This window comes from Lathamus discolor, chromosome 3, assembly GCF_037157495.1.
Source record: "Lathamus discolor isolate bLatDis1 chromosome 3, bLatDis1.hap1, whole genome shotgun sequence".
NCBI lineage: Eukaryota > Metazoa > Chordata > Aves > Psittaciformes > Psittacidae > Lathamus > Lathamus discolor.
This window is the reverse complement of record NC_088886.1, coordinates 29,223,738-29,236,942: the sequence shown is the minus strand read 5'-3', so window position 1 is coordinate 29,236,942 and position 13,205 is coordinate 29,223,738. Positions and strand designations below refer to the sequence as shown.

Below are 13,205 nucleotides of genomic sequence, written 5' to 3'. Positions count from 1 at the left end.
TTTCTAAAAGAAAGAAGAATTAAAAATACACCAAAGTTATCAAGAGTCACATTCAGTGAAGTATCTACATGACTCTACTTTGGGAAATGTATTAACTGTAGACTTACTTGTTTCAGAACAGTAACGGTGGGAACTCAGAGAGGCTCTCACCTCCAGTAGTGCTGCTTGGCTTGGCTTTGCCAGCTCAAGGTTGTGATACTACTCTGCACATGGGGTGCAATGAAGTGCTTTTTGGTCTCATATGTCCCTCACTGAGGAATGCTCTGTCCCCAGTGTCAATGTTCTCACGGTTCTCCACCGTCAGCTGAGGTTCAAACACCATTTTGGAGCCTTTGACTCACCTCCCTTTCACCCAGCAGAGCCTGGGAGAGAGCATGTGATCCTGTTTACACTGAGATTGGGCTATAGTAATATATAGTAAGACCTAGAAATACAGGAGACACATTCTGTCCCAACTCAGAGATAAGCTCTTACAAGAATGTCCTGCTGGGCAAAAGCCCTACAACCACTTTTCCTCTTGGAAGGAGTAAATTCTTCTCCAGCCTTCACCTGATGTTCAAATCAAGTGACCTCAATTAAGACTGCAGTACTCAAAGGCCTCCTAGGAGAAACCAGTTTGCCGAGACGGCTGCAGGGAGTCTGCTTTCCAAGGGGCAGCATGGTCACAGCCCAGACCACTGCTTCTCCAAAGATCAGCTCCCTGAGCAGGTGTAGAGCAGGTGCTGCAGTTCCTCTGTTCTCTAATTAGTCACAGAGGGTTGGTCTGAACACTGTTTGAAAAGCAAATAATGTATATATTGCTGGGGACAAGAGATAAGATTTAATTAAAGACTTATTTTAATTAAGACTTGACTATTAGCTGTTCAAAGACCACTCAGAGCCAATAAAAGGCCTACCAAGTAGCTATTATTAGAAGGCCTCATGACTAATCATGCCGTCGCTATGGGAAGTGGAATGCTCTTCACAATTAACAAATAAAACCCACCTCAGTGCCACAGCAGGACTCACTGGAGAAATACAGATATAGGACTGCAACTATATATTGCTAAAGCACAAAACAAGATTCAGTATCCTTTTGGGCAGCATGGACAATAATAAGGAAGTAAAGCTAACCTTTGTGAACAATTACCAAATTGGCAAAAGAAATACTCTCCACAGAAAGAGTTGGGCATAAGCACAAGTCATAGCTTTTGGTTGAAAAACCAAAATAATTCTGACTACAAAAAGTGCACTTGACATAGAGTGGAGAGTCCTCTGGTAGTGGCAGTCTTTAGCCCTCCTCGATTAGTGAGGGGACCCTGTGATCACCAAAGTGGAGATTGCTAGGATTAGCAACAGAGTGTGCGAGAGGATCAAGGTAAGAAATGAAGACTTGGGGAGGTCTGGCAGGCAGATGAAGGCAGCTTGCTGCACTGACAGACAGCCTCCACTGCTGCCTGGAAATAACACATGCAGAGGACGGAGCTGTGCCTTTGCTGAAGAGCTATCATGCTTTATTTGGATTTATGTAATTTGCAGCTATGAAGCAGAATGATACAGTCTGTTTATCAGAGAGGCCACAAAGGGGTACTGCCCACATCCACTGCATTGCACAATTATCTATGTGTACAAGGCAGGGCTGCAGTCAGGGGGGAATATCTTGTCCCACCCAAAGCATTAGCTTTGACTTGCTGCTGAAGGTAAGTCATTAAATGGATAGGTGACCTGGAAAGGAGCAGAAAATTCCCAGTTCCTGAAATTCATACAAATATTCTTCCTTTCCCACCCTGTTGTGAGGTTATTCCAGTTGAAGTCCCATGGTATCTCATCAGTAAGACAAGATAGAGGGACAGTCCTACATCCTGCAGTATTGTTCACCAGTAAGTCCTTTAATGTCCACCTGGGTGTTAAGGAATGGCATTTTACCACTCTGACTAGAAGAGTAGGAGCTGGCAACCAAGGGAGGACTGATTAGCAGGATGACTGCCTGTTACTTGAGGTACCTTGCCTTCTGGAGTCAACTTCCACATCACAGAGAACGTCAGTCTATCTTGCATGGGATTGAGACTGCATAACTCCTCACAGAGCAGCCTGGGAAGCATTGGGACCACCTGGAAAAGAAGAGAGCCTTGGTGAGATGCGGGCTTTTATTAGAGACTTTTCTGCGGCCATGCTTCCCTGACCAGTTGGTAAAATACAGGCCCAACAATGCACAAAAGGAGAAAATGTGTTAAACCTTCAGGATCACGTTCTCTGTGCCAGGAGTGGCTATATCATAGCTTCAGGATGCATCATGCATGCCAGAGCCACATCACATAATGAATGGCATGCTAGCATGGAATAAGTAAACCAAATCCTCTGAAATGAGAGGAAATCAGGCATGGCTAAGGCCACCAATACTCACATCAGCCCCATCCCTCAAACGAGACCAGAAGGAGCTGTCAGTCTCCAAGGTGGGAATTATTCCCAGTGCTTCCCTTCAAGGAATAGAATAAGCACCCTAGAGCATCCTGCATCCTCAATTATACAAACAGTTCACTCTGCAGCCTTTAAGGTCACAAAGTTTGCTCAGTTTTCCACTTTTTTCCCATTGCCATTTTGGCAGTGGGAAGAATGAGGAAGGCTCAACATGTCAGGAGACTTGATGTTGAAGCATGGTCCTCACAGTTAGGAGCTGAAAAGCTTGGATTTGGGAACTGTGTTTCTTGCTTTGCCACAGAATGTTGTGTAATGAAGCAAATAATGCAAGTCTGTTCCCTGCAAAGCATAAATGAAGCTTCTCCCATGCATCACAGGAGTGGTGCACGGCTCTAATAAAGACTGAACCATGCTTTGCAGCATAGACAGGAACGTGTAGATGTTAGTGAGATAAACAAAACCACCTGGTTTATGACTATTTAACATGGTGTTTGCAAGTGGAGGGATAACATTTCTTATTTTACTATACTCAACTGTTTGAACAAAATGGCAGCCAACAGAAATTTCTGGCAGGGATTTTTTTTAACCTGTGTCCTAACTCCTTTCAACTAATCAATTTTTCTGCTGCTGAACAATGAATTACCAAACCTGACTACAGCCACAAAGCAAAGGCTTTGGAACATATTTACACTAGACCAAACCTGAGCAGCTCCAAGTGTTTCTATCATCCCCGAGTTATTTCCCAAGTGAAGTCTGCAGAAAAGATAATACTTAACAGCTGTTTAATGAAGCAAATCTAATTATTAGAGTTTCATATTCCTATTTCCCATCTCATTATTTACCTTTGTGAAGAATCAGTAACTGCCCTCATAGAAGAACCACATTATTCCTCGTTTACTTTGAGTGGCAATGTGGGATGGCGCATTCCAGAAAAAACACAGAGAAATGCTCTACTTGGTTGCCATAAAACATTTTAGCTATTTAATTTAGTTTCCAGTTTGATTGCTCTGTGTGTCACCCTATAAGTATAGGACCAGCAGGAAGCGACTGACATACAAACCCCAGGTCTTCCAAACTCTGTGACACCTATTTGGTGATTTCAGAGATAACTTTTTCTACCTGGATGCCAGGGGAACAACTGTTCTTCAAAACAGTAAGAAAAAAGTCTTAAGCGTCCATTTTCTTCTCAAGTGCATACACTTCGTATTTACCTTTTGCTTTGAAGGAAAGACTCTCAAATATTTAAACACATTTGTGGTTTGGCACCAGACAACAGGTATAAATCCATTCTAATTGCAGTGCATATTAATGCCAAAAGGTCAACTGTACGGTCTGTGACTGTTAAGGAGTCACTTGCAACATGAATCAGCAGCACTGGTTCAGCTGGAAGGTCACAAAGGCACGGATTATGATAAACTGTTTCCCGCAACACAAAGGCTGTCAACTCTGTTATTCCAGTTGTTAACAGTACATTAACAATACTGGTACATTCATAACTCACAGATCCAGTACGTGAGCTCTGCCATGCTGCCTGCAAGGACCCATGCCACAGGGTTATAAATTTAGCATGAGTGGTACCAACCCATACCAGAAATGAGAGAAAATAGCTTTACAGACTATCGGAAATCCCTGCCTGCCTAAGGCCGCCCATGACCACCATGAGACCCTGAAGTTCGGGTCACAGTGAACAAAGTACTAGTAATTTAATAAAAGCTCCCACGCCCTTTTCCACCCAAATTAAAAGCTGCATTTACAGTTTTTTTCTCTCTCCCCTTCTCTCTGATTATCTGATAATGGTCTGTACTTACTGAATATGCCTTGGCACATCCTCTTTCCCTTCACACCTCCTGCAGCCATAACAGACTGCTAGAGAAATGCTTACATGATACATGAAAGCTCATCCACAAAGAACAGCAAAACAACAGGATGCTTGTTTTAAGTATACTTGAACAGGATTAACATTCGATTCAAGAAGCTATAATTCTATGGAAGGACTTTCCGTGATGTGAGACACAAGCAAAGCTTTAACTAAGATTATAATTACAGAACTAAACACTCACCAAGCAATTAGGTGTAACAAACCTACTGTTAAATACAGAAGCATCAACCTGTGTTACTCTTGTTTTACAGGAGAGAAACTTTAGACAAAGTAACTTAACCCAAACCACGGAGGAATTCTCATAGGGGAGCAACCTTTTCCTGGGCTCAGCAAATATATACATAACATTAGACAATGTGACCCTGCATTGAAGGTATTTCAATTTTATCTACCTTTCTGAATTAAAAGAAGAAACCTGTTTTCAACATTATGACAGTCTGGGCTAACTACCTCCCTCAGCTTTAATATCCCGATTCCTCTTCACAGTCTACATGGAGAATTAGCCAACTGTCACAAAGCACAGAAGTTTAAGTTATACATTTCCTTTTTCCTTAACATGATAAGGTCACGGGCTGAAAGGATTCTTAGTAGTTGCAAGCCCAGCATTTGACATACAAAGGTATCACAACCGTGTCACATTCGGAGAGCAAGATGTTTTAGGAGTTATCCCAGGGGCTGCCCAGAAGGAACTTTTGCAACAGGATTATCTCCACCTCTTTCTGAAAGAGACACAGGATGAGAGATTTCCTTAAGTACATCTTTAGTGCCCAGATTTGCAAAATATCAGGGTTGCATAGCATTGCCTCAAACATCCAGAGGTTGCCCTGCATCTTTTAAATGCTTTGCCCTTCCTGTGACTGTCTGCCAAGAGAGAGCAGCGTCTGCCAGCTGCCCTGTGGAGTGCCACAGCATGCAGAAATCCAGCTAGCTGAAACACTGCCAGGGGTATCACCTCCAGTGTGAAGCGGTTTCCTTAGCAAATTGCTAAGGATGTGCCTATGCTGGGGATCACATCATTCAGTTTGGTTTTACTGCAGGTGGAAATAAAAGTCACCCAGGCTTATACAGGGATCATAAAGCAGGAACAAGGGCATATATAAATGTAGTTTAACCTAGAAATGCAGTTGGAGAGACCCAGTAGGGCTGGGGAAAAAAACTTCCACAATGAAAAAAGGACCTACATCCCCAGGAAATCCTTTCTAATTAATGTATCATAGAAAACAGGGCTGAAGAAAGGCTTGGGTGGTGAAAGCTTGTCTGGTTTTCATCTCTGTCTATCAAGTCAGACTAATAAAAGACATCATCTCTCCCCACAAGCCTAGTAGGGCCCAAGAGATACTGGAAAGGGCATTTCTTTGAGTGAAAGGCTGATATCCACAATGTTTGCAGCTGTGGGTCTGCATTTCAAATCAAACCACAGACAGGATTTCTCTCTCCCTATTTCCAAGTCCTACGCATGAGATCTCCAGCTCTGCAATATGCAGCTTGAGACTTAGTGTTCCAGCACTGCCTGACAGCCCCACTCCACAATATTGGCTCTCCCCACAGGCATCCACATGTCCCAGCATGTCAAAGTGGTAGGCAGCAATGGAAAACCAAAGCAAAAGAGGGCACTGCTGGGGCTGGGGGGTTCCCTACACATCGCCATTTCAGCATTATAAAACACATGGACTTGTAACCATGGCTGGCCACACTGCTTAGCTCCTCTGCATGGTGATTTGCTTTGGATACAGGAAAATTTAACCTCTTGCTTGTGAGAGACATTGGTTTGGTTTATTTTGCCTCTTCGGCCAATAAATTGCTTCTGGAAACCAAATGCGAGTTTCCACCATCGGACTCATTCGTAGGGAGCTGGGCATTGGGAGGGAGAATGCACATACTGGGATGATAAAACTCCCCATTCCCTTTAAAATCAGAAACATCTGCTGCAGCCAGGACTAATTCACTGGCCAGGTTCAGAGCGGGTTAGCCAGAGCAGCTCTCATCAATGGACTCGCTATAGGAGCCTTTCAATGAACAAAGGAGAAAACTGATCAGTTAAGCAAAGGGAAAAGGGAACAAATTCTGGTTAAGAATAAACCCTTATTTTCACAAAGTCACATGGGCAGTTTTGCTCCCTTCAAACAACCTTGTGCTGCTGGCATCCTGCTCTGGCTGCCCACTCATGCTTGGTTCAGCTTGGTTATACCGACCCCTGACTCCCAGGGTGATCCCTTCCTTCCCCTGCCAGCCCATTGGGGAAGGACTGTATTAACTGAGTTCCTATCAGCTGCTTGCTCTCCCCAGAGCTGGGAGGAGGATGCAGAGGTCCAGCAATGGGGTGGGCTCAGCAAGCCTCTTGCTTATGCACTAAAAGACACTCAAAGGAAATAGGCAATTTGTTTATGAGCCAGGATTTCTGAGTTGTATCAACACTTCCATGAATTCAGATTTCGAGCAACTCTTTGTTACTCAGCCTCAGATTATCAAAATATCAACACCCTGACAACCTACTGGTGTCAAAAGTGAAGTCCTTGGACTCTACATGAAGATAGGCTTACAGTTCCGATCTTTGATCTCCAGTATAAAATAGAACCAATAAAACATCATAGGGATTTATGGCTGACCTCTCACTCGAGCTGCTTCACACCTAAAATAACACTGTAAGATGTGCCAAAAAAGAGGAAACTGTTTAGGTTTTCTTGCTTCTTAAAACCTGATACACTCTTATTTTAAACACTTTTTGACTTCTATTAAATAGACCACTAGCAATTACACAATAACTCCCCTTCTGGTTACAGAGTTCAGGAAAATTAAATATGTGGCTTTATTTAACTTCTTTGGGAGGATTAGGATGGTGCTAACCTCTAGCAGAATCACAGCTGTCTTAGGAAACAGCTTCATCAAAGGAAAGCATATTTTCTACAAGAGTCATGCTACCATCTTGTTTCAGATATCCTGGCTGCTTTCCTTTGCCCATCCCCTCTCTCCTTTTCCTCTCTTGCAATTAAAATACTGACCTAGTTTGCACTCCTAAAATATATTTTCTGCAGGGCAGAAGCATGGGTAAAACACTAATTCTGACTGCTGGGTCAATGTAGGTACAGAGCTATTGAAGATTACAGACAACAGATAATTTATGTTGGCATCACACGTGACTGTCTGGTACTGTTGGGGGGGAAGCGCTTTGAAAGAAAATCTAATTAGCTTTTGTATTCAACTAGATTTTCATGAAAAATATCTCCTTTCTACATGAAGATCTTCCTTCTCCCTTAAAAAGAAAAATAACATGCCTTCAAACCACAGTATTTTGACTTGGAAATACTGCCACAACATATTCCTGGACTACAGCTTTGCTGCCTTGCAGTGATATCCCCCTTGGAGCAGCCCACATCTCCCATAGTGAGCTATGGCCACTGAGACATCCGTAAGAGGAGGAAGCACAGCACTGCAGAAGCCAAAGGTTTATCACTAGAGACATTAAAATTGGGAAGACTCTGGTGTCAGAAACGCTGTTTCCATGACATATACCATTGCTTCTCACTCCTGCAGACAGCAAGTCACTGGTAACTGGTGTTTCCCAGCATGGCCATTCCTTGATCCCATGCTGCAGCACCTGTGTGCTGTTAGTCTCAATACCACTGACCTAGCTTGGGCACTTCTGCATTGCTATAATGGCTAATCCATTCAACCCACACCCACAGAGACACAAAATCCACCAGACTCACTAAGACTTCCTGAAGCTGTCCCTTGATACTTCTACCCAAGGAAAGTTATAAGACAGCTACTAAAGGTTAACAGCTTGATATCAAATCACTAATTTGATTTCATTAGTAAAATATATAATTTTATCATCTGGGAAACATGGAGAAGACACAGTAAGCTACTGTAATGTTCAAGTATCACTATAAGACCCTCCCTGGACAGCAACCCTGGGAACATTCAGGAAGGGAGGGGAAGAATCACTCCTAATCCTAAATAGCAAGTAGGATACGTTTATACATTTTACAAAAGATGTCCTGTCAGCCCGGAAAGGGCTGTGGAGACAAGGACTTCGGTCTGACTGAATGGGAGTGTGAGGAGAAACAGATTAATCTGCTCCTATGAGACTGCCTCAACATTTCTCTTCATGCCTCAAGCTGACACAGGATGCTAACAGCGAAGTTTCCTGGCTTCCCTGCACACACAGTGCTGGTGTAATCTGATGAGCTAGGAAATGTTTCTGCACGTTTAACTGAAAATGAGACAGCCACAGACAAAACCTCACTGTTTCCTTTTTGATAATGTTAAATTTTAACTTGTTCATTTTTAAAGTTTAGAAGTCAACTTTAAACTTGAGTTTAACATTTGATTCTGTTACACTAAATGTGTACAATTTCAACTCTCTTTTCACTGCATGATGAAAGAACACTATTTCTCCAGTATTTGGGACACACAGATTAAGTAAGAACGTGAAACTTCCAATGTACCTCAGGGTGTCAGACTGCACAGGGTGTTTATACCTTATTCTGCTACGCATCCACTTCTGGAGGGATAAGGTAGTACTACTGCGCTGAAGACAAAGACAAAACTCTCCACTACCACCACTACCAAATCTGCACATTTCACGCTCCCAGCAACAAAGCAGATGAACCAGATTGGGTCTGTCAGGCATATCTCAGGGCAGCACAGTGCAAACACAGTTATGCAGCTCTGGGCCCTTAATATGCTCCAGAGCAGCAGAGTCCTCACGTAGCAAGCCCTGGCACACTCAGGTCTTTGCCCACAGACATGGGGTCACAAGCTGCTGCTTCATCCGGTGCTTTCTCTGCAAGCTCTGAGGTAGTGAACAGCTACACTAGCTCTTGTGTTTGCATCAATTTAGTTATTTTTGTAGGTTTGCAATAACAGCCACATTTTTATTGTGGGCATCTGCAAATGAACCTTCAAAATGAATTTACAGTAAATGGAAGACACAGTTGTCAGATGAAAAAAAGAAATGTTGTTCTTACCTTTTGCACTAGATAGACACTAGTTGCTCTTTCACTTGCTACTTTATCCAGTGCTGTTTCTTCCAATACAAAGTAGCTTACATCCGCAATGTGAACACCCACTTCAAAGTTCCCTGAAATTGCACAAGAAAGTCAGCAGGCTTCAGGTAGAAGAAATGAACTTCTGATATATTTAACTCTGACCTTTTCCCCCCTTCTCCCAGTGCTATCCTAATGTTTTTGTCTTATGCCAGAGTTCACAAAAATGATGCTTCTTTCCACTTTTTCCATCTGAGATGAAAACTGTGGTCCCCTGGGACACTACCAAATTCACAGCCAGTGTGGCTACAACATATGAGTGAATTCACAGACAAGTGAATCCTCAAGCAGAGCAGTGGATATGTGAAAAACCTTAAATACCATGCAGATAAGTCTTTCCAAGATGGAGCTTGTAATAGTGAGCCCAGTTCCCATCTCTTTGCTGTCAGACAACAGTAAGCAAAAGTATGGGACCCCACCTTGCAAGCATACAGGCAATGCAGGAAACCATTTTCCAGGTACGGTACAGCTGGCCACACATGTTTTTGGGTTCTCAGAGCTGCACTTGTTTCCAGTTCACCATGGCTGAACTCAAATTGCTGCTGGTGACCCAGGAAGTCTTCAAAGACTTTGGATCAAGCTATGCAGAAGTGCAGCCTTCCACAAGCAGAATACTTCCACTGTTATCCTGCCCTCCATTCAGATTAGACTTTATATCCTCTGATTAGAGTCCAGGAGAGAAGTAACTTAATTCAAAAGTTAGGCTAGAGACGAGTACTACTGAGCTTTATCATGAGGTTTTAGTAATAATTTGGATTTGGAAGTAGTGATCATCCTTGGCTTTGGAAATAATTAGTACCTTGGTCCAAGAAATTCTGGTTGGCTAATCCTCAAAGAAGCCTATCGACCTTTGTTTTCTCTGGAAGGACTAGGCTAGATTTGAGGTGCTTATTTGTAGAATAGTTCTAAGTGCAGTGAGTTCCTAATTATAACATTTGGTTCTTTAAAAGAATTCACTAACTTCTTGGTATCTATAAATATTTTTCTATTTTTTTTTATAAAGACAACATAATAAGATACCACACTGGTGACAATCTGTTTGTTTAGACACCTTGCAAAGAATATTACCAAAGCCCTTCTCTAGAGCATCACATTTTTTAATGGTTCATAGCTGCCATCATTACACAGTATATCTGCCCGTGTGCCCTTCTGATGCCTACCAGAGCTAGATTTAGCAGTGTCAGAATGGAAACATATACAGGCAAAGAGGAAGCATGAGAAGGTTCAAGATCACATTAGCAGAGCCACCCAGCACACTGTGCTCCCATCTGGGAGTTCAGGTAAGTAAGCATCAACCCTCCCTGTGTGACTGTTTGAATTCGTAACAATTTTAACTTAATTTTATTAAGCCATGTTTGCACAGCACTTAAGAATACGTAAAGTAGTATCTTGATTTTTTAGCTGCTTTGTACACTCAACAGAGCACAGATGTAAAGGCAGCAGAAACACACATGGAAGACAGAAGCACCTGGGTTTAGATTTGGCCACATAACCTACAGTCACTGGAAAGTCCTGCAAAGAGTAAATATGATGGCAGCAGGGAAAGAGGGCAGTGATTCCACTGCACACTAAGGGACAAATTTTACCGCTTCTTAGGAAGCTGGGAGAAAAGACTGCAGATTAAACGGTTCACCTCGGAAAGCTGCCTACAGCTGTGTTGTGATATTATCACATGCCTTGAACCTGCTCTATATGGATTAGGCATCCAGGCCTGAAACTACTTAGACAGTAAGTCTTAGACCAACAGTTCAACCAACAGATTTAATATTACACACACACAAAGCCAACACACGCAGAAGGTAAAAAAATATTGAATACTTTGAAGTCAATATTGTAATGTATGGATCCTGCAGGCAAATATTGACTAAAGGAAAAGGAGAGGGGGTCATTACATCATGTCTTTAATCATACTTTAATTCAATATGTGCACTGTTACATACATGAACTTTTTGTCCTCAATAGAAAATCGACAAACCAAGATCTCATTGCATGAGATAATAAAACATGGAGTCAGCCAATGAAAACACATTGAGCAGAGTTAAATTTCATTCAGGTTTCCCACCAGAGCTTCTAAAAGCTGGGGTCAGCATGAGCCCCCTGCTTTTGAACTTTTAATGGAAATTCTATCTAAATATTTTCTTACATACATTGACATAATGCAAACTGGCAGCTCTTGGGTTTGTCTTGCTCAAGTATGAATCACCCTATCTCCCTCATCCCCAAAAAATCCAAGACCAAGAGAACTTGGAGATACAGCACAGCGATCAACCAATCTGATTTCTCTCAAATCACTGCTTTGGAATATTTTAGACAAAATACCAAGCTAAGCCTGCACAGAAATACTCCCTTATTGCTCTCTCCCAGTTTATTTGCTAATTAAAATGAAAGAGCTTTGTGGATAAAGAAATACTATTCACAAAGATTCTCTTGCAGGTCCACAGTTTTTCTAGTCTCATTAGTTTTTATGACAAAATCGCAAAAGGAACATTTCACATTGTAAGTCTTGCGCTACTTCGCACACGAAAAAGGAAAATGCGGCCCAAATAAAAGGAAAAGAGAGTTAAACTGGCACTCATTTATTGAAAAAGTATTGTCAGAGAGTTCAGAAAAAAAGGGGAAAGGGAAGACAGCACACAGCACAGGCTGACATAGACTACTCCGCCTTCATTTTGATGAAGAAATCTAATTTTCCAGCAGATAGAAGCCTCAAATCTTGGCACGCAGCTCTCAATCGTGATAGACCTTATACCCTAAATTTCTCACAGAAACAAGTCCTTTACCAACCACAGACTTGCTTCACCCCAAATTTAAAATCCTACTGTGAAGCTAAAGCTGCACAACAACCCCTAAAGCTACATACACACTAACAGATTAAGGATTTACTTTTTTTAAGAATTTACATAAGAATGTAGAGGAGATTAAGCCAGACACTTCATATGCTGATATTAGAGCAAGAGTTGAATCACAGAATGGTTTGGGTGTGAAGGAACCTTAAAGATCATCTAATTCCAACCTCTGCAATGGACAGGGACACCTCCCACTATACCAGGTTGCTCAAATCCCGGTTCAACCTGGTCTTGAAAACTGCTAGGGATGGGGCCGCCACAGCCTCTCTGGGCAACCTGTGCCACTGCCTCACCACTCTAAGAAAGAAGAACTTCTTCCTAATGTCTAAACTAAATCTTCTCTCTTTCAGTTTAAAGTCATTCTCCCTTGTCCTACCCCTATTGCCCTTGCAAAAAGTCCCTCTCCAGATTTCTTGTCAGCCTCTTTAGGCTCTGGAAGCTGCTCTAAGATCTCCCTGAAGCCTTCTGTTCTCCAAGCTGAAAAACCTAAACTCTCTCAGCCTGTCTCCATGGGAGACATGCTCCAGCCCTCTGAAAATCTCCATGGCCCTCCTCAGGACTCCAACAGCTCCACATCCCTCTTGCGTTGGGGGCCCCAGAGCTGTACAAAGTACTCCAGGTGGGGTCTCATTAGAGTGGAGTAGAGGAATAGAATTGCCTCCCTCAACCTACTGGTCACACTCCTTTTGATGCGGCCTGACATATGGGTGGCTTTCTGGGCTGCGGGTGCACACTGTGATTTCATGTGGAGCTTCTCGGCAACCAACACCCCAACTTTTTCTCCTCAGGAATGCTCTCAATCCAGTCCCTGCCTGGCCTGTATTTCTGCTTGGGACTGCCTCAACCCAGGTGTAGGACCTTGCACTTGGCATTGTTGAACTTCATGAGGTGCACGTGGGACCACCTCTCCAGCCTGTTGAGGTCTCTCTGGATGGCATCCCTTCCCTTTAGCATGTTGACCACACCACAGAGCTTGGTGTTGTCACCAAACTTGCTGACGGTGCTCAATCCCACTGTCCATGTTGCCAGCAAAGA

General features: G+C 42.7%; 1 protein-coding gene across 3 annotated transcripts in view; it reads right to left on the bottom strand.

Annotated features, from left to right (window-relative positions):
• Positions 1 to 13,205, bottom strand: part of DIS3L2 (DIS3 like 3'-5' exoribonuclease 2) — a 212,993-nt gene that overhangs the window by 72,882 nt on the left and 126,906 nt on the right. For all 3 annotated transcript variants that reach the window (XM_065674360.1, XM_065674362.1, XM_065674361.1), the window contains exons 12-13: positions 9,247 to 9,359; positions 1,983 to 2,090 (exon numbers count right to left, since the gene is read on the bottom strand). In XM_065674360.1, coding sequence (XP_065530432.1) covers positions 1,983 to 2,090; positions 9,247 to 9,359 — 221 coding nt within the window. The remainder of the gene's footprint in view (positions 1 to 1,982; positions 2,091 to 9,246; positions 9,360 to 13,205) is intronic.